Genomic DNA, 17,187 nt, shown 5'->3' with positions numbered 1-17,187 from the left:
ATAATGAAAATTTTTGTTCTAAATGAAAAAAAAAAATGACTCATCTGGGTCAATGTAGATTCGAAAAGTACATTAAATTTCCTTTTAAATTACATGTTCCAAAATGTTTTACAGCCGAGTAACGGAAAATGGCAGAGTTTTAAAAACTTTTTTAGTGTATTTTTCGATGAAAAATACGTTTTTTGGAATTCTAAGTACGCAATCAAATTGGGCGTACAATTTTACATAAAAGTTCCTTTGACACCAAATTTCTATCTCATCACCCAATCATCACCGTTTCAGGCTGCAAATAATTGAAAAACACCTCTTTTTTCGTATGTTCAAAAATTGAAGGGGTCGTACCGCCCCTCCGTCACGAGATATCAAAAAACGGATTCGTGATCAGCTGCTGTGTGAGTTGGCGGAGAATTACCCATTTATACACTTTGATTGAAGAACGAAACACAAAAAACCTGCAACAGGAATGAGGATAAAGTCGTATGTTTTAAGGAATTGTTGTGATACTTTAAGGGGAAAGCGCGATGCGTTATATTTACTAATAAAACATTTTATTTCTTACAATTTTGATCAATCTTGACAATTGTGATTACTAAAATTAAATAGGATATTTTGCCGGTAATAAAATTCGCGTATATCATAGGAAATGTGTTTTTGTGTCGAGTTCTTAAAATAAATATTCACTTGCAATTCGTCATTACAGGCTGATGTGCGCAATACATATCTAGAACGGTATTTATTTTAAAAATATATATATTTACATGGTCTTAAACGTAATTCTAGGAGAGAGTTTTCCAATACTGTTAAAAGATGATGTACTTTAAATTTTTAGTTATCTTACATCGCTAATAGTACGAAATTGAAACACTATTTTTCTTCTTTCAAGCAACTAGTGCTCTTTTACATTTGAATGAATCAACACTTTTGAATATTTTACTTATTCTAGGGATTTGTAGTAAATCGTTATACACTTTGTCATTTGTCGATATACATTTTGCTCGCGCTAGATAAACTTTATCTGTACGAGTTTGGAAATAAACAGTAAAGATGAATGTACACTTTTCTTTTCTAAAACATTGAAGCACTAAAAGCGAGGAACTTAACTGGGTAATAGTAGTAATGGTATGTAAAATAGTCTTACAATAGTAGGTAATAAGTACAACTAAGGTGCTATTCGTATAAGAGTTCAAAGCGTGCATGTCTAGGACGAGGCCATCAGCTTGGCCGCTTGTATGACGTTGTGCTGGTGGTGATAGCCAGCGAGATCGGCGGCCGTTCCGTGATGATGGTGATGATGATGGCTGTGGGACAGAGCTCCGTTGACCGTACCGCCCATCCCCGAGTGATGCGGACTGTGATGCGAGTGCAGCGATCCGAACGTCCCCCCGAAGTAGCCACTCTGGAGACAGTTGTTCATGTAGTCACCGTAGCCGTTTGGAGTCACGGATGAGGTTGGCGTCGACGAGGCCAACGGATTCGACTCGGACTTGATTTGACCAAAGGGGGACGATCCAAGACCGGATCCGCCACCACCGCCGCCGCCTCCACCACCGCTGTTGTGCAGGTTGTAGCTGTTGGCGGAATGGTGCATTGTGTTCATCGTCGAAGCCGCCGTGTAGATCGAGTGGTTGTGCTGGGACTGTTGGGCAGAATGTTGTGATGACGCCGAAGAGCAGAGACCGAGGCCGTTGTTGCTGCCGGCAGTGCCTCCACCGAGACCGGCGACCGACGAAAGGGACGAGAGATCGTACTTGCCGCCGCCGCCGCCGCCTCCACCACCCAGATTCAGCGAGGACGTGTGGTGAGAGCTGGTTAAGGCCGGAAGGTTGTACGAAGCCTGGTGGTGACTGGCGGCCGAGTGATGATGGTGGTGATGAGGTGAGATGTGCAGAGATCGGAGTGGCGGTGAAGTCAGGTTTGGTGTTTTGGGGCTGATTGACGAAGACGACGACATGTTCTTGGAGTTGCCGTTGCGATCGGTCTGGAGGTGAGATCCTGCAAAACAGAGAAGAAAGAAAAACGGTTAGCATGCTGTTTAACATACCCATCAAATAATCCAACTCACCATCGCCCATATCATCCTTCTTGCCAACGCCAACCAAGGACATCACATCGGTCGCACCTCCTAGTCCGCCACCTCCTCCCCCGGACGAACTGCCGCTCTTCTTGGGTTTCCGTTTGCGCGTCTGAATGCCGTCTTTGCGCATCGCCAACGGTCGGTTGACGCCGTGCAGTTTAAAGTACAGCCCGCACGCGTTGCACACCGGCTCACCGTCGTTGTTTCGTCGCCACAGCGTGGTGGTGCGCGTGCCGCAGTTTGTACAGCACAGTCCTAACCGACGGGTGGCGGTCTGAAAGGGGGAGATAGAGAGATATAGAGAGTAAGAGAGATGCTCAGTTATAACAGTTTTCGAACAGTGCTGTGATGAGGGTTTGAGTGTTGGGTGGAGGATAGTTCTTCTAAATTCTCCAAGTGGCAACCAACCAACAGATGTTTGCTGAACAAGAGTTGGTAGCCTTAGCGAAGCAGGTAAAAAACACTTTTTATACAAAGATAAAAATACTTTTAGGAAATGTAAATTCTAAATGGTTCACTTCATCACGATTATGTATGTGAATTACTTTTCGGTTGCAAATTCGATTTGAAATTTATAAAAATCAAAAATACCATTGACAAGATTGATATTCTGTAAACAATTTATTATCTAAAAACTAAACAATTTTTCATCACTGTTCAACAGCCCATAGAATGGAATTTTTATCACCTTAAGGGTGCACAGCAACCAAGGAAGTTTTTGCCTTCTTTTCAGTGTTGACATTCTCGCACCTTCACGAGAAAAAAAAAATCATCTCTCTCGAGTTCTCGCCGCGAGTCCCGAGGTGCCGAGAGCAACTCGCCAATTGTTCGGAAAAGAGCAGTTCTATCAGATTTCGGTCATTCGATTTTTTTGGTATTTTTAATCCGACTGAAACTTTTTTGGTGCCTTCGGTATGCCCAAAGAAGCCATTTTTCATCATTAGTTTGTCCATGTAATTTTTTATACAAATTTGGCAGCTGTCCGTACAAAAATGATGTATGAAAATTCAAAAATCTACACGGTAAACAAAATTTGGAGATTTTTTATTTAACTTTTTGTCACTTAAACTTGATTTGCAAAGAAACACTATTTTTTCATTTTCTGATATGTTTTAGAGGACATCAAATGCCAACTTTTCAGAAATTTCCAGGTTGTGCAAAAAATCTTTGACCGAGTTTTGATTTTTTTTTATCAATACTGATTTTTTTTAATCGAAGTATTGGTCGCAAAAAATTTCCAAATTAATTTGTTGATGTAGGATAATTTATGTTTTCTAAGTCTCACCCAAACAACCCACAATTTTTTAATGTCGGTATCTCATAGAGGTGGGCAAAAAACGAGCGAACCGCTCAAAGAGCCGGTTCACTAAAAAGAGCAAACGAACCGTGGCTCTCAAAAAAAGAACCGCGGTTCTTTTTTAAACTTCGGTCTTTTGGAAGAACCGTTTCCAATTTCCAAAAAATGTCAAATATTTCAATGCTTATAAAAATTAAACCCAAAAGTGAATGATTTTCTAAACGAACTGAAAAAAATTTTTCATTGTACAACTGATTGTATAATAAAGTATTACCGGAATACAAATTTGAATATTTCAAATTCCACAAGTTTTAAAATATTACTAAAAATCTACTGAATAGTTAACAGATTTTGAAAAAAAATCCTTTTGTCCGATTAAACTTTAGCGTTTATAGTTTATAGACTTAATCGATTAAATCAGAATGTACAAAAGAGGTCACAGATAGTTCTCCAAATAAAATATCAGCATTAGGTCTATTCTTACAGAAATAAACGCAATTTCAAAATTAATAGCAGTTTTTCTAGCTTCCCTAGATTTAATTTTGGATGCCAATCAATTACTCGAATGTTTAGGTTCGAGTAGAAATTTTGACATAGAGACTACCAAGACCCTATGGTTTTCAAGGGCATCTTCTCGATTTGAGTTTTTTTTTTTTTTTTTCATTTAGTTTATAAAAGTCCAATGTGAAATAACTTATAAAATTACAAGATTCTTAAAAAAAAACTTTTCATCCAAACTTTGAAAAAGAGCGAAAGAGCCGTTCAAAAGAGCGGCTCTTTTTGATGAGCGAACGAAAATGAGCGGCTCCTAAAAAAGAGCGGTTTGGCCCACCTCTAGTATCTCAGCAACTAATGGTCCGATTTACAATGTTATAATATGAAACATTTGTGAAATTTTCCGATCTTTTAAATCAAGACTAACATTTCAATCATTTGATATCACGCCCTTTTAAAATGTTAGTCTCGAAAAGCTCGCAAAATTTCACGAATGTTTCATATTTTAACATTGAAAATCGGACCATTATGTCCATTCATTAGGTCAGAAAAATGTTGAAAATTATGACTTTTCCTAACAAGTGCTGAAAAGTTCAAATTTTCAGCATCCATTTCAGTTTGCAATTCCGTCGTGAAACTACTTACTTTTCCTGTCAATCTTGAACGACGAAAAAGCCTACTTTTCTGTACCAAAAATAACAGAATCGAATAGCAACACTTTTCAAAATAAATGCTGAAAAGTTCTACTTTTCAGCACTTGTTTCGAAAAGCAAAACTTTACAACATTTTTTTAGATTTAAACGATTTATTGACAAAATACATATAAATTTTACTTAAAATTTCACTTAATGGGTGTTTTTCGGAACTGCAAAAAATGTTTTATGGAACTCGTTGCAAAACTTCGTATTTATCCAACTCGGTGAACCTCGTTGGATAAATGTACGACTCGTGCTGAAAAAATCCTATTTTTGCAACTTGTTGCATAAACAACTATTTCGCGGTGGAAATTTTTTTAGAAGGAAATTTATTAAAGACATTGATATGGAATTTTAAAATTAGAAAACATGAAATTGCTGGATGGAAATAAAAATTCAACTTGCAAACTATTCTATTTTAACAAGTTAATGGTGAAACGGCCATATTGATACCACGACTCGAGTTTGTGGAAGCACCTTTAGGGAAAACTTACGAAGTTTCGTTTTTTTTGCAGACGTGAAATAGGTCAATAGCAAGCTATATGTGATCGCATTTTATTCACTGTACTAAAAAAAATTCATATTATTGGCAACTTATCAATAATTTTGTATTAACCCTTTCAGGCCTGAATTAAAAAAAATAATTTTATGATGAGGAAATGATGTTAGGGTCATACGTAAATTATAGGTTACTATTGAAAATTTAGATTTTTGAGTCATATGTGACCCATCAGGTCAGATAGAATTAAACCTACAATCTCCAGGTCCCAGAAACCCACGAAAAATAGAAATTTAATTCTCTAATTGTGATGATTGTTATTGTGATTATTGTATTTAACCTCGTTTTATTTAAGTAGGGTATTCCCTTTTTGGGCCTGGTACCTATTTTGGGTCTACTAAACTTAATTCAACGAAATTGAGCATTTCACCAAATCTGGCAAGAATCTGCCACTTGATAATGATACGTGCAGTCATTATCTTCATTTTGGTGGGCAAGAATAATTTACTTTTTCCTCCTAAATTTAAAAAAGCAATAAAAATAGCACTCTTTACTTTTTTCTTGGCAAATCGCTAATTGCCCACTAGGGCGAAAATTTTCACCACTTTTGCTTGCCGCTTGTTGACACTCAGCGCCCGGCTTTCATCACTCATCACACGAATGAGAGCCGTCCCCCGAATCTCCAACCACCGGCAATATGTTTTTTTTGGTGGGTGCCACAATTCCACTGCAAAAACAATCACTAAACTGCCACCAAATCAATAAAATAACTGATAATAACTGATAACTGATAATAACTGATAATAAAATAACTGATATTAATAACTTCGTCCATTTCGGAGAGAATGGCTCTATATTCAGTCCATTTGACACTTCTACAAATTGTGACAGTGTGTGTGCGCTTTTCACAAGTTACAGTCTTTCTTTCATATTACGGCTTGTTGTTTGGCTACGCAACAAATGTTTTATTATGTTTAAAACTCGTAAAGAATGATAAAAATCATGTCCAAGCTAACTATGCACGTAATGCAAGTGAAATCAATCGTTCTAATGTTGATTTGTGGCTTAAAACATCACAATGATTGAGCATGTTTGTCGACCGAATTTGTTTGGCTGTACTGTGCGAGCTGGGGCTGAACCGTTCGTCAAAAAAGTTCGCCACGTGCCTCGAGATTTCAACCAATCAGAAGGTAGGCCGAAAATATGTACAAAGAAGTTCGTATGCTAGAAGCAATATCCCCAAAATAGAGACAAAAAATGTTTCAGTTTCTCGGGCTTATACAGAAATATAAAGTATTTTCGTCAAAAATGTGATTAAGTAAGAGCATTAGCATTAAAAACCAACTTATTCTTGTAATAAAAGCAAGGCTGCCTATAACAGCCTTTGAGAATACATCAAATAAAAAGTACGTTCGGCTTAGTAGGCCCAAAATAGGGGGTGTACCCCATTTGGCATAATGGACATTTGGCATAACGGGTTTTCAAGATGGACGTTTGGCATAATGGACGTTTGGCATAATTGGTCCAAGACATCAGGGACGTTTGGCATAATGGACATTTGGCATAATGGACGTTTGGCATAATTCGTTCAAAAACCATCAAGGACGTTTGGCATAATGGACATGATTATTACTAGCTTGTTTTTTTGTTAATTATTTGTCATTTTCACGAATGAAAATGTATATTTTTTACCTTTTTTATATTACTTTAAGAGATTAACATTTTTTTCTATAAAAAATTAGGTATCTCTATATTTTTCCCAATAGTAAATTCTTTCCATTTTGAATAATTCACAATAAATCTTTTCAATGAAATTTTGATATTTTTATTAAATAATTAACATATCTCTTGTAAGCTTAAGATTTTCCCCTTTCAATATAATTAGGAGTAATTTTTTAAATGAAATTTTCCTTCTTTTATATGAAATTCATGATGAGAAAAACCTCTTCAAATATTCGACAATTGAGCTTTTATAATGCAATTTTCCTTCTTTTGATCAAAATTTTACTTGAAGAAGGAAATTTCTAAATAAATTCACATTTTCCCTTCTTTTTCGAATATAATCTAAAGAAACCCTAGAACTGGGCAGCACTCATCCGACACGAGACTAGCGGAAAGATTCACTGACACAGAGAACACAGTTCTACATGACCGAGAGAATTATGCCCTCGAGTCCATTTTCAAGAAAAAGTTCATCCTTCAAAACAAAAAGTGTTCTCTACGGGAACTGAACCAGAGACTAATAATAGACTAACTCAATGACTAAACTGCCTTGGCCACAGCAGCTTGGTGACACAAGATTAGTCAGATTTCGATGTATGACTCTTGTTGCAGATTTACTGTTTCAATTAATTAATTAAATTAATTGTTTTACAGGTATGAGTTGGTACCATTATTCTATCGAGTTTAGCATTGAGCTCTCTATAAATTTTGATGGAATTATACTCTCGATCCTGTATTTTGGGTGAATGGATGTCGATGTTGCTTTTCTTTAAATATTTTGCAATTAAGTTTTTAATTCAATTTTCCCATCATTTTTATATTTAACTTGAAGAAGGAAACTCTCTTATAGATGTTGTCTTTAAACATTTATATAATTTCTGCACATTTTTCTCTGTTGGTTTAATTTTTGCAATAAAGTTGTTTATGGAATTTTCCTTCTTTTATTTATTCAATACTAATCTTAAAGAAGGGACAACTGCCTAAAAAATGCTGATTAAATGTTATTTTTAAGAGAGGTAGGTGAAAAACATAAAAATATTGCGATAGTCAAACATTTAAAGAGTGTCAAAATGTGAATCTTTAAATTTACTTTTCCTTCCATAAGTTGAATTTTATATAAATAAATATAAATTTTATAAAAAAAATCATAATCGAAGTTTATTGTCAAATATTCGAAAAGTATTGTTGTTAGAGATTTTCCCTTCTAAAAGTTGAATTTAAAATAAAAGAAGGGAAAATTTCAAAACTAATTTGTCAAATATTTAAAGAAAGAAAACATGTACATCCCTTATTAAGGATGAATATTAAAGAAGAAAAAATTGCATAAAAACAATGATTGCAAAATTTTGAAAAAAAAACAAACTGCACATTTTTTGAGAGATTTTACCTTATTTGAGCTTTAAAATAAAAGAAGAGCAAATTGCTTTAAAAAATTTAAATGCATTTCGTTAAATAAGAGCAAAATGTACATACATTCTTTAGGTTGAATTTGAAAAAGGAGGGAAAGGGTAAACAGTATAAATTTTTTATTGCTAAATTTCAAAGACTGGCAAAACTTACATCACTTTGTTAGGTTGAATTTAAAATAAAAGAAAGAATAATTGAATACAAAAAAATAGCTGCAAAATATTTCAAATGAAGACAAATCTCAATACTATATATTTATGAAAAAAATGCATTTTATATTTATGAAAAATTGCATTTTAAAGATTTATTAAGAAAAAAAGGAAAAAAAATTACATCTATTGGGAGAAAATGACAAAGATACTAGATATCTTGAAAACAAAAATCATTTTTAAAGTAAAGTTATCTGCTTAGAAAAAAGAAAAAAAAACCTATAAATTATTATTCTTTACAAAAAATAAATACTTATTGAACAAAAAAAAAGCTAGCAAAAATTATGCCAAACGTCCATTATGCCAAACGTCCTTGATGGGTTTTGAACGAATTATGCCAAACGTCCATTATGCCAAATGTCCATTATGCCAAACGTCCCTGATGTCTTGGACCAATTATGCCAAACGTCCATTATGCCAAACGTCCATCTTGAAAACCCGTTATGCCAAATGTCCATTATGCCAAATGGGGTACACCCCAAAATAGGGACAAATACCCTATCTAAAACTAATCAAACACAACATTTTCGGATTAACTGTACTGTCAAGGGAAAAAAGGATGGGTGGGATGGAATGCAAAACTTTCAACCAAATTTAAAACAAAATGGAAGGGATCCGATGAGGAAAAAAATGCGACTTGTTAAAATGTTGGAATGTTTATACAAAAAAAAACTGGAATACTCACACTCACCAAACGCTTGCTGGGCTTTATCAACGGACGGTTCATACCGTTCATCTTATGATAGAGCCCGCAGGCATTGCAGAGATAGTGACCGGTGCCGTCGCGACGCCAGAGGGGTGTTGAGATGGCCCCACAATTGACACACTCCCGTCCCTCGCCGAACTGGAAATCCATGGCACTGTCTGTAAGAGTGTGTGAGTGTGTGTGTGTGTGCGCGCGCGATCCACCCACCGCAATTTATAACGATTACATTTTCGCGTTTTGCAACCATTTTAATCGAGTTTAATTTATCGAGTTTTGTACGTGCAATTGAGATATAAAGATGGCGTTTTTTAAAAGTTAAATTCGTAACGAAGGACGCGCGTGTCAATTTAGAGTGTGTGCGTTTGCATTCGAGTTTTTTTCCAGTTTGTAATTGTTATTTTACATTTAGTTTAATATTTTTTTAAATTTTCATTTGGGTTTGGTTTTCGGTTTTTTTTTGTGGGTGGGTGGAATTTAGAGTCGCAGCCGCGAGAGAGAGAGAAAAAAAGTAGAAGGGGGAGAAGAGAAGAAATTGCTTTAGTTAATTTATTCGCCAGCGTTATTACCTTCTTCAAATTACCATACGGTGACGTGCGCTGGAATCCGGTCGGATCGTAGGCGCGCCAGGAGCCCATCATCACGTTCTGCGCGTAGAACTGCGGCGGCAGCTGGGTGTGGGTCGTGCCTGGAGGAGTTGACAGAAAAAGAGAAAAAAATAAAGAGCAGAACAAAATGGGGAATGTTAAAAGCATGGTTCGTTTTCGGGGGATTAGCTGCAAATTTGCGAGCATGTGTATTTTGTGGAAATAAAAGTGACTGCAGTAAAGCAGCAGTAAAATTATTAAAATAATAAAATTTTAACTTTATTGAAACTGAGAGTTCACAAAAAAAGCAATTCAGTCATGTTAAGAGAGTCATGTAAGTGGAACAGCTAAATTTTGTACAACTACTCTGAATATAAATAAAGCTTAAAACCAATCTTTTTGGAACATATTTGAAAGAAATGGTTTAATTAAGTTAAAATAAGTACAGTCCAGACTGATTATCCGAAATTCGATTATCCAAAGGATTGTATGGGACTCCGATTTTTTTTGTTTTTTTTTCTTGTTTTCAACATCGAATTCAAGTTCTACGACTCCATTTTAGTGAAATTTGAATACTTGATTGCACACATGCACATAAACTTTGAAAAATATTTACAACGGCCTAAACAGTACATCTCTACAAATTATCATCATTTTTGAGATTTTTTATTTTATAATATTTGATTTGGATGAACTTTGTTCATACAGTATGGCCCATAAAAATATGCGACATGTGCATTTTTTTCACTGAAAAAGTGGTGCCATTCTTAAATGTAATTAACAATCTGATTTTTTATGTATTATGGAGTTAGTTTAGTATGTTTTAAAGATATCGTCATGATAGTTTTTTGCAGTTCGCCAAAACTGTGTACAGGCGGTCTACAATTATCAATGTATTTTTGGAACAATATTTACCCTAATTAAGTACCTTATATTTCAAAAAAGAAACAGTTTAAAATATCCAACTATGTGCCAAAAGCATCGTTAGAAGTCCCTCTTGAATACGCCCAATCAACGTTTTTTTTTAATTTTGTAAAAATTGGCAATTTGAGTGAAACATGCCATTTTGGTTATTATTTTGTGTGGTTCTGTCAAAATAAATCAACAAACTTAAAACCGTTGTCGATGGCTCAAAAGCGTGTCCAGCGGGCTTATATTGTTAAAAGTCACATCAGAGCATCTGATAGTATCAATTACCATCATTAGTAGCATTTATTTTTTTCGTTGAAACAGTGCAGGCTTCAAAAAGTCCCAAAAATTGATGCATTTTCAGAATCGGGATATTTTCGAAAAGTTCACTATTTTACACAGAAAAAAATCAATTCTCGAAACCGTGAAGTCAGTTCACGATTATGAGAACCACGAAGGAATATATTCACGTTTATGGTGCAAATGCACCATACTCATGAATAAATTCCTTCGTGGATCTCATATTCGTGAATTTAATTCACGATTACGGGAATTGATTTTTTTCTGTGTACTATAAGTGGTAAATAGAATGCGCAAAATTCGGTGGAACTAACTCTTACAACTCTCAAAAACAATAACCTTGAAGGCTGTTAACTTTACCAACATTAAAAAAGTATGTTTTTCTTTATATGGCCTGGGCGTGGAGCAAATTGGAAAATTTAAAATTTCATTGAGCTGTAACTTAATTTATGCTAAGGGAATGGTTTTAAAGGCATTGATTGTTTGTTGAGATCCTATTTAACATGTACACATGCTACATACATCATAAATAGTAAAAATAGTCCCGATTTTCACCTAATAACAATGTCGCATTTTTATGGGCAATACCTTTTTTCAAAATAAATTATCCCATTCGTATTAAGTATTATTTTTCAAAAAATATTCCATTGTTCGCAATTGAAAAATGTTTCATGAAGGAAAAGCTTACACGCAAAGCATATTGTTGATAAGCTGAGAAAAAATCCTTTTCCTTTTTATTTCCTTTTTTTTTGGATTAGTTGTTCGAAAAACTGGTTGCTAAGAGATCTCTTGAAGTTTAAATTTACATCCAAAACTGGGCAGTGCTAGTCTGAGAGAATAATGGCCTCGAGACGAGACAATGGTGGTACCATTTACGGACACAGAGAACACAGCTCGAGATGGGCGAAAGAATAATTCTCTCGAGGTTCATTTGCAAAAAAGTTCATCCGTCAAAACAAAAAAACCAAGAGTGACAACTACGGGAATCGAGCCATTGACCTTTGGCATACTAACCCAATGACTTAACTGCCTCGGCCGCCCCAGCTTAGTGTCTAAGGAGTGTTCAGATGTCCATGTATGACACTTGTAGAAGATTTATTGTATCAATCCACGAATGAACTCATTTTCATGGTGGTGTGAGTTGGTAGAACTTTTCTCTCGATTTTGGCGCTGAGCCCTCAATAAATTTTGAGGGAACGATTCTCTCGACTCGGAATTTTGGGTGTAGTGAAAAAAAATTATCTCAGTATCACCTAATTACTCGCCATTTTTCAACTCTCGAAATCTTTTAAACTATTGGTTAGACATTCAATATGAAAATTTATGCTGAAATTTAAAAATCAAGCCCAACAGTTTGAAAAGCACAAAATAAGTAGTTTAAACTTTTAAACAGGTTACTCTTAATTCTAAAATTTCCAAACAATTTGTTTTAAAAAGAACAGAAAGTTTTACTAAAGTATCATTGTTTGACATACAAAATCGAACCAATAGTTTCCGAGATATCGCGAGTTGGTGAATTAATAATAATTAGGTGACACTGAGAAAAACTCATTTTTCACAAAAGTTAATCTTGAACAGGCTGAACCTCAGCAACCAGCAGTCAGTGTTGAGATTCGAACGAGAAGAAGGAAAGCATTTCTCGTTCGCGAGCGAGCGAGAGAACTTGTAGCATTTTTCTCTTCTCGCTGGCGCTCGCATTTTCGTTCGCGCTCTCGCTCTTGCCGCGAGCGCTCGCGAGCGCCTCGTGCTAACCGTTCGTCCCTAGCTAGGCGTCATCCATAAAGTACGTACGCTCTTAGGGGGGGAGGGTGGGGGGTTACAGAATGTGTGACAAGATGTGACGAAGGGGGGAGGGGGGGTTTGCCAGATTGTGACATCACACTAGGTTATTTATGATTGCATAATATTAATTTGAAATGTACACAATTAAATTAAATCCTCTTTTCTAAAATTGTTTGCTTACTATTATTAAGAAGTACCGTCATCAGGGGTTACATTGGGTCTAGGGGTGAGATTGGGTCATACAAATTTCTGCATTTTTGTATCACCCCCAGACCCAATGTCACCCCTGATGACGGTATCACATTATAATTTATAATATAGTCACATTTTTTTTCAGCTGGAACTTCAATATTTTGCTAATTCTTGCTTGATAATAATAATTTTGAAAGCAGGGTGTTCAAAAGAAAACTGCTATAAATAGTTTGAACTTATTAGATACAAAGCTGTGAAAAACAATTTTCAAGATCTTTAATACTTTAATATACCAGGTCTTCTTATTTTAACAAAATACAAAACTGTTGTTAATTTCTAAAAAATGAATAATTAGATAACTTTTTTTTCATATTAAAATTGCCAAAAATACCAAAATTTTGAGAGTTTAAATTTATAAAAAGCATAAAAAATCCAATCGAAAACAAGGGGGGGGGGTCTGACAAAATGTGACGTACTTTTTGAAGGGGGTTTCAACCTTTTGTGACAAAGTGTGACATAGGGGGGAGGGGGGGTTAATTTTGGCCGATTTTTGCGTGACATACTTTATGGATGACGCCCTATCAATTTGTTTATCAGGCTTATGTATGCGAACCAGATGATGGTATAGAGGTGTTACTTCAATCGCTGTGTTGTTTTCTGTTCGTTTCTAACACGTTCAACTTCTCGCGAACGGGCAATTCTGGCTCGCGAGAAAGCCCGTTCGCGTGGGAGAGCACGGGCAATCGGTGAGTTTCTCTAGGCAGCTCGAGACTCGCGGCGAGAACTCGAGAGAGAGGAATTTTTCTCTCGAGAGCGCGAGAATACCAACACTGACCAGCAGTAACCTAAAATTACCAATAACTTGAAACCGATGCACTTTATCAATGTTATTATATCAACTATATTTGAAATTTGTTTGACCATCTTCTCGATTTTCTTTCAACATAACTCCGGTACCAGATTTTGATTCATTCTAAACTCTAGCGCATGGGTGACTAAAGTATGGCCCGCAAGCCAAATGTGGCCTGCGTGGTGATTTTTTATGAAACGTTCAAATTTTACTAAAATCGAAAACTATAAAGACAGCACTTCATATTAATTGAAAAGTCATGACGCAACAATTGTATGGAATACATTTTTTTACAAAATTGTGTATCTAATCTGTTGGTTGTGGAATAAAAATTGCAATATTTTTGCATTTTTTTTTTTGTTTTTTTTTTATTTATTTATTTAAAATATTTAACCAGCTAAATAAAACTGTTTGGAAACAAAATCATGTTTTGTTCTCTAATATTTCAATGACGAAAATGTCCAAAAAATACCTACAATTTCAAAAAACTTCTGCCAATAGATGTATTTTACAGTTTTATAGTTTGAAATTACGTTATAATTTTTCTTTTAAATAGGCATTTTTGCACATTTGGACCTCAGGCTTATATGAGCTTCAAATTTGGCCCGCCATTCAAAAACTTGGAGCACCCCGGCTCTAGCGCAAAAAATGCCTTCGGCGATGTTTACAAAACGTTTTTTGAGTGTTTTTTACTCACATTTCTTACATTTTATGATAAAATGGGTATACTGTAAATTTGTCCTGGATTTTGTTTTGAAACAAAAAAAAACAAAAAAAATCTAAACTAAACGATACGCAAACGAAATTTTAGACGAAAATCAGCTCTATCGATCCAAATGTTGAGAAATATTTTTTTTTGATTATCTAGCAACAAATAACCAATTTTTTAATATTTCGAAGTGTGTACAAACTATTTTTGGAACTTTTTTGACAAAATGTTCAAAAACCGTTAGTCAAATAAATACGAAGAACTAGATTTCTGTTGATCTTTCAATTTTTGTAATCGGAATTTTAATAGAATTGCGTGGTAATGAAGGAAATCCACTCACCAAAACCATCCGTCGGCCACCCGTTCTGGGCCGGGAAATTCGCCGCGTGGCCATACTGCGTGTGGCCCAGGGCCCGGTTCGAGGGCACGTAGACGGGGGCGTTCGAGGCCGCTGCTGCTGCTGCCGCGGCCGCCGCCGCCGCCGTCTGGTGATGGTACGAGGAGCCGGTCGAGTTGCCGCCGGTCGCAACCGCAGCTACCGTCATGTCGGAATACGCGGCCGCTGCAGTCGAGTGAAACATGACTTCTACTCCGGCGTGGGGAATTTTTGCTGCTTTTTCTCCCCTCGTGGAGCTACTTTTTCGATGGAATGTTGAAGTGCAGGTGGTCTGAAAATGAGAATAAATAACATGATTTTAATACCTTGGTTTCATTATTTAAACAATATTCTAATTTAAAACGTTTATAGGACTGCCAAATAATCAAAAAACTTCCCTTACAAATTGCATAAAAATTTCCCAAATCACAAGGCACGCAATTCGTGCCCGTTGCGATCAACTTTATCAAAATCGCACATGTGTTCAAGTTTTGTCTAAACGTCAGTGCGCGAAACCGGCGATCCCGGGTGCCGTACCGTTGACGGATCGCGGTCTTATCTGACTCAGGACCAGCGTGTAGAGAAAATAAATTAGTATCAGCAGCAGACAGTAAGACTCGTACGCCAACCAACCAGCATATCAGCTGAAATGCTGAACGACGATGATTAGAGAGCCGGCTGGAAAATGCTTACTCCACCATACGATTCCGTTGACTTGGAACCTCTCAGGTTCAACGTTCCGTGACGCACCAGACATACCGAACAATGGCACTAAATGCTTTGTTTGGACTGATAGTGGCAAATTGTTACATTTTTTCGTTGCTGTACCGTATGGGAAATTTTGTCGCAAACTACCAGAAACGGAAGTTCGTCAAAAAAAGAGCGGGTCTAACATTTCCAGTATCATTTGATGGATGAAGAGTTACGAGCAGCGCAGCTGAAGAATTTCCACCTGGAGTCACGCCGTTGAAGGAATTCCAGAACCTCCACCGAAGATCGGTACAACAAACCGCGTTGAAATCCGATACCCTTGGAATGTCGCACCGCTCTCGCGATGATCATCATTAGTTTTATCTCACACGATCTCTCTTTCACTTGTTGATCGTTTGAGAGAAATTCCCCTCTCTCCCTCTCCCAACTCTCGTGATTCTATTTCGACGAAGATTTATCTGTCCTCAAAATCTCTCGCTTGTGAGGTGGCGTCGCGCGATAATTATCATATCGATAAATCTTTGTCGTGTAAAACTGTGGCGTTTTCTTCCTCCCCCTTGGCGATTGCCGTCGGTGGACGGTTGACAGCTGACACGTGTTTCACACCTTTTGCTTGGATGGGTCGCCCGATGCGGTCGCTGACGGAATCGACAAGTGTGGGGAGAGTTGGAAATTGGAAGGGGAAGTGGTGGATTAGGTGAGGGTATAAGAGTTGAGGTGAAATAAACAGAAAGTATAAAGTTTAGTATAATGAACTTTTTAGTTGATTACTAAATGAACCAGATTTCGAATCTTAAAGGACCTATTTTTTAATGAGATTGAATTATAATTCGTTCGTCCTAGTTAGTATTGACAAAATATAGTCAAGGGACATTACACTTTGGCGACTACTTATTTTTTTCCAATTGAAACATTAACAATATGAATTCTGTTAGATTCGAAACATAAACAAGCACAATATTTTGCCTTAAGATTCACAACTATGGAAAATTTCTGGAGCTTTTTTTGAAAAGGTCCAATAAACCAAATTTTCAGTTTTTCCTTTTTGGGTGTTTTTAAGAGGCAGTATTTGTAAATATTGCTCGGTTTGTTCTAGAGGTCGTATCGAGGTACTCCGATTTGGATGAAACTTTCAGCGTTTGTTTGCCTATGCATGAGATGAACTCATGTCAAATATGAGCCCTCTACGACAAAGGGAAGTGGGGTAAAACGCGCTTTAAAGTTTGAGGTCAAAAAAGCATAAAAAATCTTAAAATTGCTCGCATTTCCGTAAAACTTCATCAATTCCAACTCTCTTAGATGCATTCGAAAGGTCTTTTGAAGCACTTCAAAATGTGCCATAGACATCCAGGATTGGTTTGACTTTTTCTCTTAGCTTTTGCAAATTACTGTCAAAAATGGATTTTTTTAAAACCTTAATATCTTTTTCCAACAGCCTCCAACACACATACTCCTATAGGTCAAAAGATAGGCAATTTCATGGACTATAAGCCTATGGTATTAACTTTTTGGCCAATCGCAGTTTTTCTCATAGTTTTTCGATTTTTCTACAACAAACAATTTACAGCGTTAGTTTTTACCCTGCTGGCCTCTATAGCGGCACTTTTTGGTTTCAATTTTGTCATATTCGGAATCCTTGGACAATTTCACGGAAGTTAGAAGTATTGGAA

General features: G+C 36.2%; 1 protein-coding gene across 1 annotated transcript in view; it reads right to left on the bottom strand.

The window, feature by feature from the left end:
• Nucleotides 1–618: 618 nt before the first annotated feature.
• The window catches only part of LOC6040158 (GATA-binding factor A), an 80,430-nt gene continuing 63,861 nt past the window's right edge, over nt 619–17,187 (bottom strand). The window contains exons 2-6 of the mRNA XM_038264582.1: nt 14,771–15,098; nt 9,685–9,789; nt 9,084–9,262; nt 2,063–2,348; nt 619–1,992 (exon numbers count right to left, since the gene is read on the bottom strand). Of these exons, the coding sequence (XP_038120510.1) occupies nt 1,199–1,992; nt 2,063–2,348; nt 9,084–9,262; nt 9,685–9,789; nt 14,771–15,011 (1,605 nt within the window). The 5' untranslated portion in view covers nt 15,012–15,098 and the 3' untranslated portion in view covers nt 619–1,198. The remainder of the gene's footprint in view (nt 1,993–2,062; nt 2,349–9,083; nt 9,263–9,684; nt 9,790–14,770; nt 15,099–17,187) is intronic.

This window comes from Culex quinquefasciatus, chromosome 3, assembly GCF_015732765.1.
Source record: "Culex quinquefasciatus strain JHB chromosome 3, VPISU_Cqui_1.0_pri_paternal, whole genome shotgun sequence".
In the NCBI taxonomy this organism is placed as follows: Eukaryota; Metazoa; Arthropoda; class Insecta; order Diptera; family Culicidae; genus Culex; species Culex quinquefasciatus.
The sequence above is the reverse complement of the archived record's forward strand: the minus strand, read 5'-3'. Positions and strand labels throughout refer to the sequence as shown.